At 41.3% G+C, this 16,629-nt stretch overlaps 1 protein-coding gene across 1 annotated transcript in view; it reads right to left on the bottom strand.

Annotated features, from left to right (window-relative positions):
* LOC120443091 overlaps window positions 1-14,538 on the bottom strand; it is a 56,418-nt gene extending 41,880 nt beyond the window's left edge. Inside the window, exons 1-2 of the mRNA XM_039620890.1 lie at window positions 14,453-14,538; window positions 7,620-7,702 (exon numbers count right to left, since the gene is read on the bottom strand). Coding sequence (XP_039476824.1) covers window positions 7,620-7,698 — 79 coding nt within the window. The 5' untranslated portion in view covers window positions 7,699-7,702; window positions 14,453-14,538. The remainder of the gene's footprint in view (window positions 1-7,619; window positions 7,703-14,452) is intronic.
* Window positions 14,539-16,629: the final 2,091 nt, after the last annotated feature.

Here is a 16,629-nt window from a genome sequence, read left to right on the forward strand (position 1 = left end):
GTGTGAATGTGAGAGTGAGTAAATAGTGGCATTGTAAAGTGCTTTGAGTGCCTTGAAAAGCGCTATATAAATCTAATCCATTATTATGAAATTAAGTAGTGGATGGCAGTAAAAACGCACTGGAACTGAGCCGTCTTCAAGTACGCTATCATTCCAGTCGTTGTCATGGTTACTGTCAGCAGACTCACTCATCCACAGTTCAGTGTGTTTATTTAAAGTGACGACTGTAACAGGACTCTGAGACAGCTGGACGTCATGAAGGTTTGACCAGCAGCAGCAACAAAAACTGTCCCCAAACTACTCACAGCCCAGAACAGTCCACTCTTACCAGAGTCCAGGATCAATCTGGTGTTGAATGACTGGTGTGATAATCAGCCCAGGTACAGACAAACAGAGGCTGGAGGAAGACACACCGCGACAAAGTGTGATTAAACAGACAGAGAGAGGAGAGAGTGTGCAAAAGTGAGAGCGAGCCATGAGACCAGAGGACCATGATGATGGTAGAGTGATGGTGTCCTCCTGTTCTTGGAAAGTCTGGACTGCTGTACAAATGTTTGAAATACAAACTAGCAAGAACACAAACACAGACCTGCTTATTTGGGTATTGAGAAACAACTTTGTCTGAGTCTCTTGTTGCTGCGTGCCTCGTGCTTCTTTGTAGTTCCTAGTGTGTAAGTTCCTGGTTCGTGCCTTGAATGAGTTTTTGTATGCTGTTCCTGTGGCTTCCATCAATAAAGTGTGATGCAAAATTTGTGTTTTATCTAACCTTTGTGTACTGCTGATATGTAATTGTAACTTTCTTGTACAAATAAAGAGTACAAAGATGGGAAACAACTGAGTGCAAGCTTTGCTCCGGGTCACGACACGCTTCATTATGAAGCTGAGGCCAACATGAGGGTGAGAACTTCACTCCGACCAGCTGAACAAAGACTGTATCCTCACGATGGACATGATTAACGTGCTTGGTTAACATGACTATCAGAAATGTCTTGTGGTCCAGTTACTGCAACAAACAATGAAATAAAACAGCAGCAACAAACAGAACACGATACAGTGATCCAGACTCTGAACTTTGTTTGATGTTAGTGAAGAAACTGTGAGCATCAGTGATTTTACTCTAAACGTCTTTTCTCAGAATCGATCCAGCTTCTCCATCAGACTAAAGACTCATATTTTTTTATGTTTGAGGTCAAATTGGCCTCAGGAATCAGTAGCTTCCAAAGATCACTGCCATAGAATTTTAATAAATTTGTAAAATTAAATTATATTTTTAACGTAGCAGTTACTTAATAATAATAATGCAAAACAGCTGATGAAAAATAATAAGTTGAACTGAAATGGAAGAAAATATTAGATGAAGTTATTTGAATTACTGGGGCTGTTTATAAAAATAATTAAGTTTAGATTATTTAATTTATTGAATTGCTTTGAGTGTTTGTCTTTGCAGTGCAGAGATGTGTGGTTTCCACAGGACAGAAAGCATACATGTGATTTTAAACATGACGCGTTACAGGAGAGCAGACAGGAAGTATTTAAAAGGAGCTCAGCCTTAAACATCTGCAGCAGGAAAACAGACCCATATAACAAAGTCAAAGTAAACTTTATTGTCATCTCCGCTATATACAGTACAGTATATAGAGAGACGCGGCTCCAGTTCCATTCAGTGTAAAAGAACAACAATAAGTAAGAGTAACCATAAGAATAAATATTCTGGGTACGGGAGAATAAAAGGATCAATAAGATTCTAAAATTTACATTTTGACTTTGAAGTGGTTTAGATGACCAACATAGCAGCTTTACAGTTTACAGTATGACTGACCTTTATATTAAAGTGACCTTGAGTGAAATAAAGTGACCAGCATGAGCACGATTCCTGAGTGTAGGATTGTCCATAGAGCAGCATCTATATTTACAAAGGTAATGGTATGTGTGTGTGTGTGTGTGTGTGTGTGTGTGTGTGTGTGTGTGTGTGTGTGTGTGTGTGTGTGTGGAGGGGGGGAGGGGGGAGCCGGTAGCGAGTTCAGGAGTCGCCAAAGTGCTTGTTCATAGGGGGTCATATGATTGTTGGGTTTTTCTCTGTATGTATTATTGTAGGGTCTACCTTACAGTATAAAGCGCCTTGAGGCGACTGTTGTTTTGATTTGGTGCTGTGTAAATAAAATTAAATTGAATTGTGTGTTTCCCTCCGTGCTCCTTATCGATTGAAAACTTATTTATTTAATCTTGCATTTTCGGTTAGTTAGTGATCTATCAGATGTACACTTTGTACTTTCATTGCATTTGTATGCAATTTTAACCTATTGTGTTACTGGGTTTTTCCAGTTGATATTTCTGTGTTGATCTTACCAAACTTTTCCACTAGGAGTGAAATATTTGTTTTAACATAGTACTCCCGGGTTAATTAGTGCTTTGTTTTGTCTGGAAATGTATTTGTACTCTACTATCGAACCCATATGTAATAATTTTATTTCATATTTTACTATTGAGAAGCACTTAGGTGTACCTCTGGTCTTTAAATGTGCTATATAAATGAAGTATATATTGATTGATCCTTAGTCTCTTGTCTCCAGGTTTCTCAGTGTTTAATATCAGTTTTTTGGGTTTGTTTATTGTTTATGGAGTTTTTTTTCTGCACTCCTCCATCTGACTGTCCTGCATCAGGGTCCTACATCCTGCCTACCACAGCCGTTTCATGACAAATAATTACTGTTAGTTTAAATCAGGGCTCTCAAACTTAAATGAGCTGTGGGCCGCTGCTGGCACTGTCATCTCATGTGAGGGCCACTTTAGTGTTCAAGTAGTACAAAACAAACAAACAAGAAAACACCCACAAATATTTCCTAAAATGTAGTTTTGCTTCTTTGTTGTTGTTGTTTTTTTAAATTTTACTTCAAACACTGTATAACAAAACAAAACTGCAAACGTGAATGCAAATGTTTTTCTTCTCAATTTTAACTAATTGAATCCTTTCATTGAACCACCAAATAAACACACTGGTCCTCTCTGTCTGACACGTGGCAGCACTTGTGCTCTCATTTAGTTCATATTTAACAAAATAAAAACGCAGACATGAGTGTACACTTTAGTTTGTTACTCTCTCACTGAGCTAACACAGCCGATCCCGCCACATGTTTGTGCTCTCTGCTCATGTTGCTTTCATATTAAATAATTTTTTGCTTTTTAAAGAACTTATTTTGACCTTTCACTCAATAACAAACAAATCCTCTCTAATAAAAAAAAGTATCAATGAGGGCCAAACTGCATTATATTTCTTCACATCAATATACGGGCCGCAAGTAGAGGTGATGTGGTCCGCAAGTGGCCCCCGGGCCGCAAGTTTAAGACCTCTGGTTTAATGCATTAAGCACAATTTTCCAACAATACAGTTTTATATGTAATGACGTGTTTTATTGCTACTTTCACTTAAAATTATAAAAAAGGTTAATCATTTGCAGCTAATAGTAAATATTTTGTAATATTTACTATTATACTATCACTATTACTATGATATTGTAAATATTAATTAATCTATAAAAAGTTTAATGTTTTACAGTTCTGATGCCAGGAAGGAGCACAGTAAGGTGAAGACGTCTGGGAGGTGTTACAACCTATAAATGTTCCAGCACATAACTTATGGTGAAATGAAAATTAACCTTAGGTTATGGGCTGTTTAATAAAATGCTCCCATAAAGAATTATGTTCTCAAGAGAGGCTGAATGTTAGTTGGAGTATTCAGGATTCTCATCCTTGTCAGCTGTCAGCTGAAAGATGTTATAATCAGTGTTGGGTAAGTTACTTTAAATTAGTAACTTAGTTACATTACTAGTTACTTCTATCAAAAGTAACTCAGTTACTTCAAGTTACTCGTTACTTTCAGAGTAACTAGTTACTCGGGAAAGTAACTTTGGTTTTACTCAGAATTCTCTTGTTAATGTGTTGCTTCTGTAACTGGATACCCAGCCACACTGCCAGTCTTCTAGCTTGCTTACTTGGCACAAGTGCACTGTGCCACCTACCAACAGAAAGGAAAAAATAATGTGCACATTTCCACGAGAGAAATCCCACGCCTGGACCGTTGTTGACCGCCGCCATGATTCTAGCCTGCTTTTTACATCCAACACAAAAACTGCAGTCGTGGTGCTTTCAATTGTACTCAGAACTCGGAAATTCTGCCTTCTGAATAGGAAGATGTAGGTAACACCAGACTGCAGATGAGCTGCATACAGAGCTGGACTGGGACAAAAAATCGTCCCGGGCATTTTGACTAGAGACCGGCCCGCCATTATAGGAAAAATCATAAAGCCTTTGAATGAAAACAAACACTGTTGTGACAGTGATGTACACTGTTCTGATGGTATATATGTATCAATCTATCAATCGTTTGTTGTAAGACTCAGATAAATATTTTTTAAAAGCGAGACATTTTAAATGAGAATAATAAAGAAAAGTATTTCCTTGTGCCCCCCTTTCCCTGTTAATGCCCTACCTGGCCCCCCTGGCAACACTTTGCTAGACCCGCCCCTGCACAGTTACCAGCTGTCAGCTACTTAGAAAAGGATCCTGGTGTTATTTGTCTCTCAGAAACAGTTCATAACTTCCCTTCAACTCATTCATGTCACCTAAAAGGTAAACCTGTTTCTCCATCACCTGTTCAGCTCTGATGATTCAGTAAGGACATCTCCTGGTTTCATCTTCATGTTTCCCTCTCACCAGATAACCAAACCGACATCATGACCAGCAGCTTTACAGCTGTGGCTCCAGCAAACATCAGCTGATACTAGAAATTAATATTAAATAAATTCTAACAACAGCTGATCAAGCTTAAACGTGCTGCTGTTGTTTAACGCGACATCCGCTGGTTTCCTCTTTCTGGCGCAAAGTGGGCGATAAATAAATTCAATTCAATTCAATTCAATTCAATTCAATTTTATTTATATAGCGCCAAATCACAACAAAAGTCGCTTCAAGGCGCTTTATATTGTACAGTAGATAGCACAATCATAAACAAGAGAGAAAAGCCGATCAGCTGATCACTGATCAGTTTTATGATTGAAGTAGAAACAGGAGAGGGAGGGGGGAGAATGAGAGAAGAGGCAGCTGCAGCGTAAAGACAGAATAAATGCAGCTTTGTGTCTTTTTCATTGTAGCTGAAGCTGTGTTCCTTTTCAGCTCAATACGAAACGCGCAATATTTTCTCTGAAAACGAGACGATTCTGTTTTTTACGGGACGGTTGGCAACTCTAATAATTAACCGTATGAACAAAATAAAGTTCAACATCAGTAACATAGCACCCACCCAGCTGTATAGAAACTCCGTCATGCTAGTCAAAGGAGTTTGCAAAGAAAAAAAAAAAAAAAAAAAAAAGCGTCTGGACTTCTTTAAGTTGCTTGAAGACATTTCACCTCTCATCCGAGAAGCTTCTTCAGTTCTGAGGTCAAATGGCCGAGAGTCCCAGATTTAAACCCAGTGGGAGTTTCCCCCCAAGGAGGGACAAAGGACCCCCTGGTGATCCTCTAATCACATGCGCCAAGTTGTGAAAGCGGGTGTGGGACCTAATCAGCCAGGGTTTCGGGTGAGCTCATTGTGAAACCTGGCCCCACCCAATCATGTGAATTCCTGAGGTCAGATGGCCCAGGATGTGAGTGGGCGTTAAGGCGTCTGGGGAGGGAACTCAAAACTGGATTATAGATGGCAGACAGTTGGTGTCGTAAACCACCGCCTCTGTTCAAAGATGGTCGCTCACAGTGGACATAGATGGCCTCTTTCACTCCTCTTTCAAACCATCTGTCCTCTCTGTCCAATATGTGAACATTGGCATCCTCGAAAGAGTGACCTTTATCCGATGACCTGGATGACTGAGAATCTTCACAGATATATTGTCCATCATGCTAGCTAGCACGCAGTACAAAAAAGTCAGCATAAGGAAAATAAACTCCACCTAAACTTGGTTTATATCTGACTCCGATAGACTGCAGGTCATAACTTCTTACCTGAAGTTCAGTTCACCTGATACTCGGACTGGCGACCGCCTCGGGTCTCTGCTCTTGCCTCCCTTTTCCTTCATCCACCTGCTGGCCTCCACCACTTGCTAATGTTACTGAATCTGTGGAAGCTCCGCGATATCCACCACACGAAGTAACGAATAACGAGCCTATCTAAATCCCAGTAACGAGTAACGCGTTCCTGGTTTTGGCATAATAACTAGTTACCGTGCTCGTTACCACAATAATAACGTAGTTACTGTAACGCGTTACTTAATAACGCGTTAGTCCCAACACTGGTTATAATACAGTGGCTTGCAAAAGTATTCGGCCCCCTTGAACTTTCCCACATTTTGTCACATTACAGCCACAAACATGAATCAATGTTATTGGAATTCCAGGTGAAAGACCAATACAAAGTGGTGTACACGTGAGAAGTGGAATGAAAATCATACATGATTCCAAACATTTTTTACAAATAAATAACTGCAAAGTGGGGTGTGCATAATTATTCAGCCCTCTGAGTCAATACTTTGTAGAACCACCTTTTGCTGCAGTTACAGCTGCCAGTCTTTTAGGGTATGTCTCTACCAGCTTTGCACATCTACAGACTGAAATCCTTGCCCATTCTTCTTTGCAAAACAGCTCCAGCTCAGTCAGATTAGATGGACAGCGTTTGTGAACAGCAGTTTTCAGATCTTGCCACAGATTCTGGATTGGATTTAGATCTGGACTTTGACTGGGCCATTCTAACACATGGATATGTTTTGTTTTAAACCATTCCATTGTTGCCCTGGCTTTATGTTTAGGGTCGTTGTCCTGCTGGAAGGTGAACCTCCGCCCCGGTCTCAAGTCTTTTGCAGACTCCAAGAGGTTTTCTTCCAAGATTGCCCTGTATTTGGCTCCATCCATCTTCCCATCAACTCTGACCAGCTTCCCTGTCCCTGCTGAAGAGAAGCACCCCCAGAGCATGATGCTGCCACCACCATATGTGACAGTGGGGATGGTGTGTTCAGAGTGATGTGCAGTGTTAGTTTTCCGCCACACATAGTGTTTTGCATTTTGGTTTCATCTGACCAGAGCACCTTCTTCCACATGTTTGCTGTGTCCCCCACATGGCTTGTGGCAAACTGCAAACGGGACTTCTTATGGTTTTCTGTTAACAATGGCTTTCTTCTTGCCACTCTTCCATAAAGGCCAACTTTGTGCAGTGCACGACTAATAGTTGTGCTTTTGTCTTTTTGTAGCCTAAGCCTGCTTTAAATTTCTCAATAACTTTATCCCTGACCTGTCTGGTGTGTTCTTTGGACTTCATGGTGTTGTTGCTCCCAATATTCTCTTAGACAACCTCTGAGGCCGTCACAGAGCAGCTGTATTTGTACTGACATTAGATTACACACAGGTGCACTCTATTTAGTCATTAGCACTCATCAGGCAATGTCTATGGGCAACACTCAGACCAAAGGGGCTGAATACTTTTGCAAGCCACTGTATACACGTCTATCCATCCATTCTGGTCTGTTTATCCTTATCAGGGTTGCTGGAGCCTATCCCCGCTGTCATAGGGCAGGGGACACCATGAACAGGTCACCAGTTTATATCAGGACTAACACCAGACTAAGGTGGAAGTCTCTTACCGAACTCTTCAATGAGGCCGAGGAGGCTGAAGATGATCATGAGCTTCAAACTCCAGCAGCCCTGCCTCTGTCCTGCCATGGCCCTGCAAAATATGATTAACATGACACTGTGACACAGTCCAGCTGGAAACATGTGAACATGGATCACCCCAAACATTTTCACAGCTTCTACACAGGTTCAGACGTTCTCCTGTCATGTTTTCATAGATTCCAGCTTCTGCAGGTGAAGTGGTCTTGTTTTGTGCAAACAGTCATGGTTCTGCATCTTTGACCTGGTTGTTTTGAGTTGTAATTTGACTTCATGATGTGATTTTGTTTGTTATAGATTTCTTAGTTCCCTTATGTGATCCCTGTCTGCTCTCCCAGTGTGTCCTCGTGTCTGTCTCTGCCCTGTCTCAGTAGGTAGTCATGTCTTCCCAGCACATGCGCAATTGTGCACTGCTGACACGCTCTCGGCACAAAAAAAATCTAACCTGAATTGAAATTAAAGTAAATATGTTAACAATTCTGTTTTGCAGTGTTAGTCAGTGACTGGCTGCTCCTGTATGGGATTAGAACGATGCCACCTTATCCTATAGTCCAGCCAATAATGAGATTCACATTCGTATACACGCAGCCAATCAACGTCGCTGACAGGCTATGACAGCGTCCTTATGTGCCGACACCGGTGTTTTAGCTAGCAAAGCGGCGTGGCTGATGTGCGGTGAAGCCACATTAATGACAACGTGTCCAACCATTGGAGATGTGAGCAGGACAGACGGAACAACTGACGGAAAAAGTGTGGACTTTATACCAGTTTTTAAATTGTGTTGATCGGCCACGTAAAACCAGAGTTATGATAAAAATATCTGCAATGTTTGGTTTTCTTCCTGAATACTGTCGTTGTTTATATTTACTGCGGGAAGAAACGGTAAAAATGCTCCAAAGCACTCTCCGCCTGTGAGCAAAGACAAAACCAAAAAACCCCCCCACCCTTTCCTATTCGTCCAAAAAAGTACGATGTCGACCAATCAAAAAATGATATGGCAACGTGGCATCTAGTTGTTAAGAAACGGGGGGAAGTTTTAGGAGTGACGGCGGTGTTCTGAGATGTGAGAGATTTGCGACGTTAAGCACAAATCTTGTGTAGTTAGTGTGTAGTTAGTGTGTAGTTAGTGTGTAGTTAGTGTGTAGTGTAGTCAATAGTTTTGTTGTGTGTGTCAGAACAATGAGGCGGCTGCTGAATGTTACAGGTGTTACAGCAGTGATACATCTCCTGTTGTCAGGCCTGCAGGTATCAGGCTGTTGTTCTCCTTTATCTCATAGTGGACAGAAATTATTTTTTGGAGTGGCACAAATAATTTGTGTGGCATCAGATTTGATGCAGAACAGCTGATTGTTCTGTAAATAGTTTGAAATGTTTATTTAAAAAAACGCCTTGGCTGCATTTTTAGGTAAACAGCTGCAAAAACTTTGTTGTTTGCAAAACTCAGTAACTTTTTTAAAGAAGTAACTATGTAATTAATTACCCAACATTGGTCATTATATACTGTATTTTACAGACAGAGTTACAGGACTCTCCCAGACCACAGACTCAGACGCTTTATAAAAAATAAATAAATAAATAAATAATAAAGTTGTGTTTTCAAAATTGGAGTTCAAGTTATTTTTACTTCCAATAGTGTTAACATCCTACACAGGTCATGAACAGGATTTTTTTTTAAATTTTCATTGTAAGTGGGCTAAAGCAGTTAATTAAAAGTAGTCTAACATAAATGTAAATGTTGCAATTTGATTATTTTAATAAAACATGTAACTTGGATGGATTAGATGCTGGCGTGACCACAGTGCACACGTCTGATGTCGCTCACAGTGGTCCAAGGGACGCTCAGGGAGTTTGTGTGTTCGCTCAGACATTAGAGGGAAGATTGGTTCCCAGTCAGTCATGTTTCGATGGTTGTTTCCTTTTTGTGTGTGTCAAGTTCAGTCTCAGTCTCTGTCTCACTGGTTATTATGTTTCCTGTCTTGTTTTTGCAGGTCTTCTTCTTGTGTTTGCTGTTTAGTTTTGTTTCCTTTGTCTGGTCTACCTTGATTGTTGTTCACTAGTTTTTTCATCTTTATGTGTATTTCTCGTCCTTGTAATGTAAACCACCTGCGACCGATTCTTCACCAGCTGCTGCCAATCATCCGCCATCTTAGGCAGGACTATTTAATGGTGTGGCTGAGCCCCAGACAGCACTCGAGTATTGCACTAAGCCTGGTAGTGTTACAAGCCATTCGTGTAGCTAAGTGTTGTCAGCTCTATTTGATTATTTACTGTTGTTGTTCTGTGTGCGACTGGGACGGAGGACTCACAAGCACAAGGAGACACTTGGAGGAGAAACAGGCACCCACTACCACGCACAGTCTGAGCACAGGAAGGAGGACGCACCAGCCACTATTACGCATTCAAACTGTTGTAAACCTTTCTTCCACTGTAAATAAACGCACTGCTTACATTCAGAGCTCCACGCCCGAGTTCACTCAATCCTTAACCATGACAGAATACTCCAGGCAGCCATAACACCAGCTACTGGTAGACAGAACAGTCAGCCGAGACTGCAAGACCAGACTGACCAACCTGTGCACAGCCTGGATTGATTACAAGAAGGCCTATGACTCAATGCCCCACAGCTGGATACTGGAATGCCTAGAATTGTACAAGATCAACAGGACCCTAAGAGCCTTCATCAGGAACTCAATGGGGATGTGGCGTACAACACTAGAGGCCAACTCCAAGCCCATAGCACAAGTCACCATCAAGTGCGGGATCTACCAAGGAGATGCTCTGTCCCCACTGCTGTTCTGCATAGGCCTGAACCCCCTCAGTGAGATCATTAACAAGACTGGCTACGGATACCGACTACGGAACGGAGCGGTTGTCAGCCACCTCCTGTACATGGATGACATCAAGCTGTATGCCAAGAGTGAACGAGACATCGATTCACTGATACACACTACCAGGCTATACAGCAATGACATTGGAATGTCATTCGGACTGGAGAAGTGTAGTCGGATGATAACAAAGAGAGGGAAGGTAGTCAGAACTGAGGGGATTGAACTACCAGAAGGCAACACTGCAGACATAGACGACAGCTACAAGTACCTGGGGATCCCGCAGGCGAATGGGAACCATGAAGAGGTCTCTAGGAAAAGCTGCACCAGTGGCTGGACAAAGCTGGACTGAAAGACAGCACAGAGGCACTAATCATGGCAGCATGTAATGGAGACCAGGGGTTTCATTACCTTGCTAGCATTGTTAGTGATTAATTGATGGATTGGGAATTTAAAATAGTATAATAAAGAAAAACACATTAGTTCTTATGAATTCTTTATTAGGTTTATTTGACATACAATTAAAGTGACAGCTTGTAAAGGTGAAGAGACAGGGGGACTGGCCATCCTTCCTGTGTCAGAGGATGTGAAATGTGTGAAATGAGAACTTATAAAGGTACTCATCTGTTCTGGTTGCTTCTTGCAGGATGTGGAGCAAAAGAGTGAAAGCGGCTCAATCACTTGCTTAAGAGCTCCTGGAGCAGACCAGTGTGCCGGGTTAGGGAGTATGGTTAAAGAGGGTTTTAATTTATATAGTAATGGGTAGGGATGGGTATCGTTTAGGTTTTATCTGATACCAGTACCATACCGGTACTTTTGAAACGGTGCCGGTGCTTAAAGAATGGAGAACACAACCTTGTCCAAAAACCTCTCATGTTCAGCTGTTTTTTTGTAAAAAGATAACAATGTTAGCCTTTTCTGCAGCTATAGGGCATATATCGTATCGTATATGTACATATATCATGTGCATGTATCGTACCCATCCCTAGTAATGGGTGAAGCTTATGTTATTGGTTTGGTTATAGTATGTGTTGGAAATATGTATATGTTTGTTATGTGCTTTAATGTTATTGTATGTTTGTTTGTGTGGAGGGTTATGTTTTCATTTTGATTGGTTAACCCCCATACTTGGGATATTCCTGATGCTCACCTGAAAAGGTAGAGTATAAAAGGAAGCCATTTTGTTTAGTTGGGGTTAGTGTTTTGTGCTGTCATCATCTTCCTTCTTTAATAAAGTGCCAATCCATGGATGTCTTTTACTTCAGTCTCGCGTCATATTATTGGACAGAACAGAACCTATGACCACTGGCCAAAACTGACACAGCACAAGAACAAGCTCTGAGTACAAGATCCATAGAGGCTGGGGTCTATCACACCAGGCAAGACCCCAGGTGCAGGCTGTGTAAAGATGCCCCAGAGACAATCCAGCACATAACAGCAGGGTGCAAGATGCTAGCAGGCAAGGCATACATGGAACGCCATAACCAAGTGGCCGGCATAGTGTACAGGAACATCTGTGCCGAGTATAACCTGGAAGTCCCGAGGTCAAAATGGGAGACGCCCCCAAGGGTGATGGAGAATGACCGAGCTAAGATCCTGTGGGACTGTGTGTGTGTGTGTCTGTGTATGTATAGACATATATATATTATTCCCCACTCAGGGAATAATATATATATGTCAATTATTGTATATATGTCACATCACACATTTATCTTATCTTTTACTACACAAATATGTATTATTACAGGAAAATGTGACATCCGTGTACTACAAAACATACCCCCCTCCCAGGAATGTGTGTGGGCGATGCTCTTCCAGCCAGTCAGGCAGGAGGACAGGAAATAAGTTGTGTGTGTAGAAAGAAGGGGCTGATTGTTTTTCTTCTCTTGCAGGAAAAGGTCGGAGGAAAGGACAAGGTCGGATAAAACTTTATATTAACATTAATTACAATGCATGTTCATAATAGGAGTTATACACTCCTCATTAGAAGGATATAAGCACTAACCCCACAGTGTGGAGGGTTAAAAATAAGAATAAGGCGAGTTTAGTGTTGAAGATAAAACTGCTACACCCTTACATAGGAAGAGGCCTTGGCCATGTGTGGGTGTGTAACATGATGTTCCTGCTGACAGAAAACTGACCAGAAATAGAAACTTTAAAGTGTTGGTTAAAGCTGACATCAGTGTGGAAACAAAAGCTGTGTAGTAGCTAGAGATGGCACGATACCACTTTTTTATGTCCGATACCGATATCATAAATTTGGATATCTGCCGATACCGATATGAATCCGATATAGTGTGTTTTTTAATCAATAAAACTGTTTTTTTAATATCTTGCTGCATTTTGTATAAGTTCATACTCAAGTTTAAATAAACAACAACACTAAAGCTATTCTGTTATACCTGTATGTAAAAAATACACTGCAGCCAAAATATTTCATAGTTCAGCAACACTGATCAATCTAATAAACTTAAACCTGCTCCATCCTCCCTATTCTGGTATTTTAAAGAGTACTTAGCAGAAATATTAAGCAACCTAACTAATAGGGTTCAAACTCCCAGCAAAAAAAAATAAGGAACCACCCCCACCCTCCACCTCATGATGCTTAATCGATGTAATCAACTTTAATTTGATGCAGGGTGAAAAAAAAATGCAGAAATAAATTATTTTTCAAGAATAATTAAATAGATTCAACATCTTTCTTCAACAGAATTGCAGACTGCACAGATGGTTCCTTCCCAAAGGAAAAAGTACTATAGCTTACTAGGGTATATTAGACTTAACAGTTACTATATACAGTAATGGACTTCTATACATTTTACATCAGATTAAAACTTTGGGTGTAAGATTCAGATAATTATTTATTAAAAGCTCGACATTTTAAATGAGAATAAGAAAGAAAAGTATGTCTTTGTGCCCCCTTTTCCCTGTTCATGCCCTATCGGCCCCCCTGGCTACACTTTGCTAGATCCGCCCCTGCACAGTTACCAGCCGTCAGCTACGTAGAAAAGGATCCTGGTGTAGAAAGTAATATTAAATACATTCTAACAACAGCTTATCAAGCTTAAACGTGCTGCTGTTGTTCAGCCGCTGGTTTCCTCTTTCTGGTGCAAAGTGGGCCAAAAACAAAGAAGAGAGACGGACTCGCGACAGAAAAGCCGATCAGCTGATCATTGATCAGTTTCATGATTGAAGTAGCAGCAGGAGAGGGAGGGGGAGAGGCAGTCGCTCCATATATCGGTTGTTAAGCTTAACATGGGAACGCTTTACAAACATTCAGAGATGAACTTAAACACTTGCTTTACTTCTCTCTGGGATAACTTCCTCGGAGATGAAATGCTGGTTTGGCAGCGAGGCTACAAATACACACAGCCGCTCTATCACGTGAGCACACTGCTCCGACGTGCTACGGTTATGAGCCGAGTTACGCCGTGTCGCAAGTTTTTTGAGGTGCTTTTTTGATATTTAATGGATCGGATTACATTTTTTATTTCCCTCCGATATCCGATCCAGTAATTTAGGTCAGTATCGGACCGATACCGATACGTAATATCGGATCGGTCCATCTCTAGTAGTAACAACTGCAGAGTAGGCATAAGTTTTCTCAACAGGACAAGATCTCTGATTGGAGGTCAAAGGTCGTTGGCATGAGGAAGAACCACAAGGAGAACAAATCAGGGAGGCTAAGTCTAAACCACAGCGTCTCCCCGTCGATGGCCAATCACAAATATCACCTGTTAATATTTACTGAGTTATGAACTGTGCTTCACTTCTCTGTGTATCCACTGACAAAAAATCTGGCACAGTTACAATTAAATGTTCTGGTGGGCTGCATCCTTTGTCAAGTTAACAAAAGTTTTGTTTCCTGCACATTTAAGCTGTGTAACAATGCATGTATCATATAAATGATAAAAACATTTATCACACAGCTGGAAATTCAAATTATAAAGTTACATGTTTTTTTCTTTAGCTTGACTCACCTGTAAAATGTAATCCTGGTCTTCGGATGATAAAGTTCAGCTGGAGTGTGAGTTCATGCGTGAGATGGTAGCGTCCTCCCACATCATCACAAGTTTCTGTGAGTTGTTTCCTCTCAGTTCTCTTTTTTATCATGCAGAGCAGACCTGCCCCTTTGGGCTGGGACTGTGAGAGACGCCAGAGATGAGTTTTGTAGGCAGACACACAAACTTCAATCTATACTGGAAAATAAACAAGAAAAACATAATAATAATAATAATTATAATGGATTGCATTTATATAGCGCTTTTCAAGGCACCCAAAGCGCTTTACAATTCCACTATTCATTCACACACTGGTGGAGGCAGCTACAGTTGTAGCCACAGCTGCCCTGGGGCAGACTGACAGAAGTGAGGCTGCCATATCGCACCATCGGCCCCTCTGGCCAACACCAGTAGGCAGTAGGTGAAGTGTCTTGCCCAAGGACACAACCACCAGGACAGAGAGCCCGGGGATCAAACCAGCGACCTTCCGGTTGCAGATGTGCTTCCCAACCCCCTGAACCACGGTCACTATATAAATATTTATATAGATAAGTATTTAACTCAAAGCATTTAAAATAATTTTAATACCAATGCAATGACAATGTTAAAGGTATTTCTGCTATAAAATATGTTCATCATCTGTCTCCTGTGATGTTTTATAATATTCACAAACACCTCAATTACATATGGATTACAATAACTTATAATGTTCTGTTCAATTCAATTCAATTTTATTTATACAGCACCAAATCACAACAGCAGTCGCCTCAAGGTGCTTTATATTGTAAGGTAGACCCTACATTAATACACACAGAGAAAAACCCAACAATCATATGACCCCCTATGAACAAGCACTTTGGCGACAGTGGGAAGGAAAAACTCCCTTTTAACAGGAAGAAACCTCCGGCAGAACCAGGCTCAGGGAGGGGCGGGGCCATCTGCTGTGATTGGTTGGGGTGAGAGAAGGAAGACAGGATAAAGACATGCTGTGGAAGAGAGACAGAGGCCGTTTATCAATGCCCAAGTACGCGAGTACGTACCCGCCGAGTACGTACGGGAGTATGTACCCGCCGAGAACGCGAGCACGGACTCGCGATTTGTACAATTGGAACACCTGCGTACGTGATGATGTCACAGGTCCGGAGTTTTTACTGCCGTCCCCTCCTAATTTAACTGTGAGTAACATGTTATGAAGCTTAACTTTAATCACAGCCAAACCGGTTTACTCAGGAACAAATAAAACACTGAAATAAACCAAACATTAACATTTAGAAGTGATCTAAGTAACTTATATATCAGTTTTAACCTCAGTAGTGAAACCTCTATTAATAAAAATAGTGTACATGTACATACGTGTACATACCTTAATAAAAACAAGCAGGTGAGATGTTAGAACGCTTTTATTTCTATTCTAGTGGACACTCAATACTATAGACAGCTGCTGGGGTTTCTTTAACCTCAGTAGTGAGAAGACCATGAGCGGGGGTTTGAAAACGATGTGCCGGGAGTCCGCTGTTGAGTTTCGGACGAAATGCATTCTGGGATATTTAGCTGTACCAAGTCCACACCGATGCATGCTCGATAAAGCGGGCGGAGCGAGAACACATCCGGGACTTTTTCGCGTTCTCGGCTTGATGCGCATTGCCAATTGGAACAGTACTTGGTCTCTGACTGATGACGTATCACGAGTACACGAGAACGCAAGTACGCACAAGTACGCATATTGATAAACGCCCAGAGATTAATAACAGATATGATTCAGTGCAGAGAGGTCTATTAACACATAGTGAGTGAAGAAGAAACACCCAGTGCATCATGGGAATCCCCGGCAGCCTACGTCTATTGCAGCATAACTAAGGGAGGATTCAGGGTCACCTGGTCCAGCCCTAACTATATGCTTTAGCAAAAAGGAAAGTTTGAAGCCTAATCTTGAAAGTAGAGATAGTGTCTGTCTCCGGAATCCAAACTGGAAGCTGGTTCCACAGAAGAGGGGCCTGTAGTGGTGCTTTGTGTCTGTGAAGGTTCTCAGTCACCCAGGTCATTGTAGTCTAACGAGCCTGGAAGAAAAAAAGTGTCTGGACTGGATGTTTCATGCAAGAAGTTTCTTCAGTTCTAAGAGCAACCTTTAGGCCCTATGAGAATGTCCCCAAGAGGGT

The sequence above is a fragment of the Oreochromis aureus genome, linkage group 12 (assembly GCF_013358895.1).
Source record: "Oreochromis aureus strain Israel breed Guangdong linkage group 12, ZZ_aureus, whole genome shotgun sequence".
NCBI classification, from domain to species: Eukaryota; Metazoa; Chordata; class Actinopteri; order Cichliformes; family Cichlidae; genus Oreochromis; species Oreochromis aureus.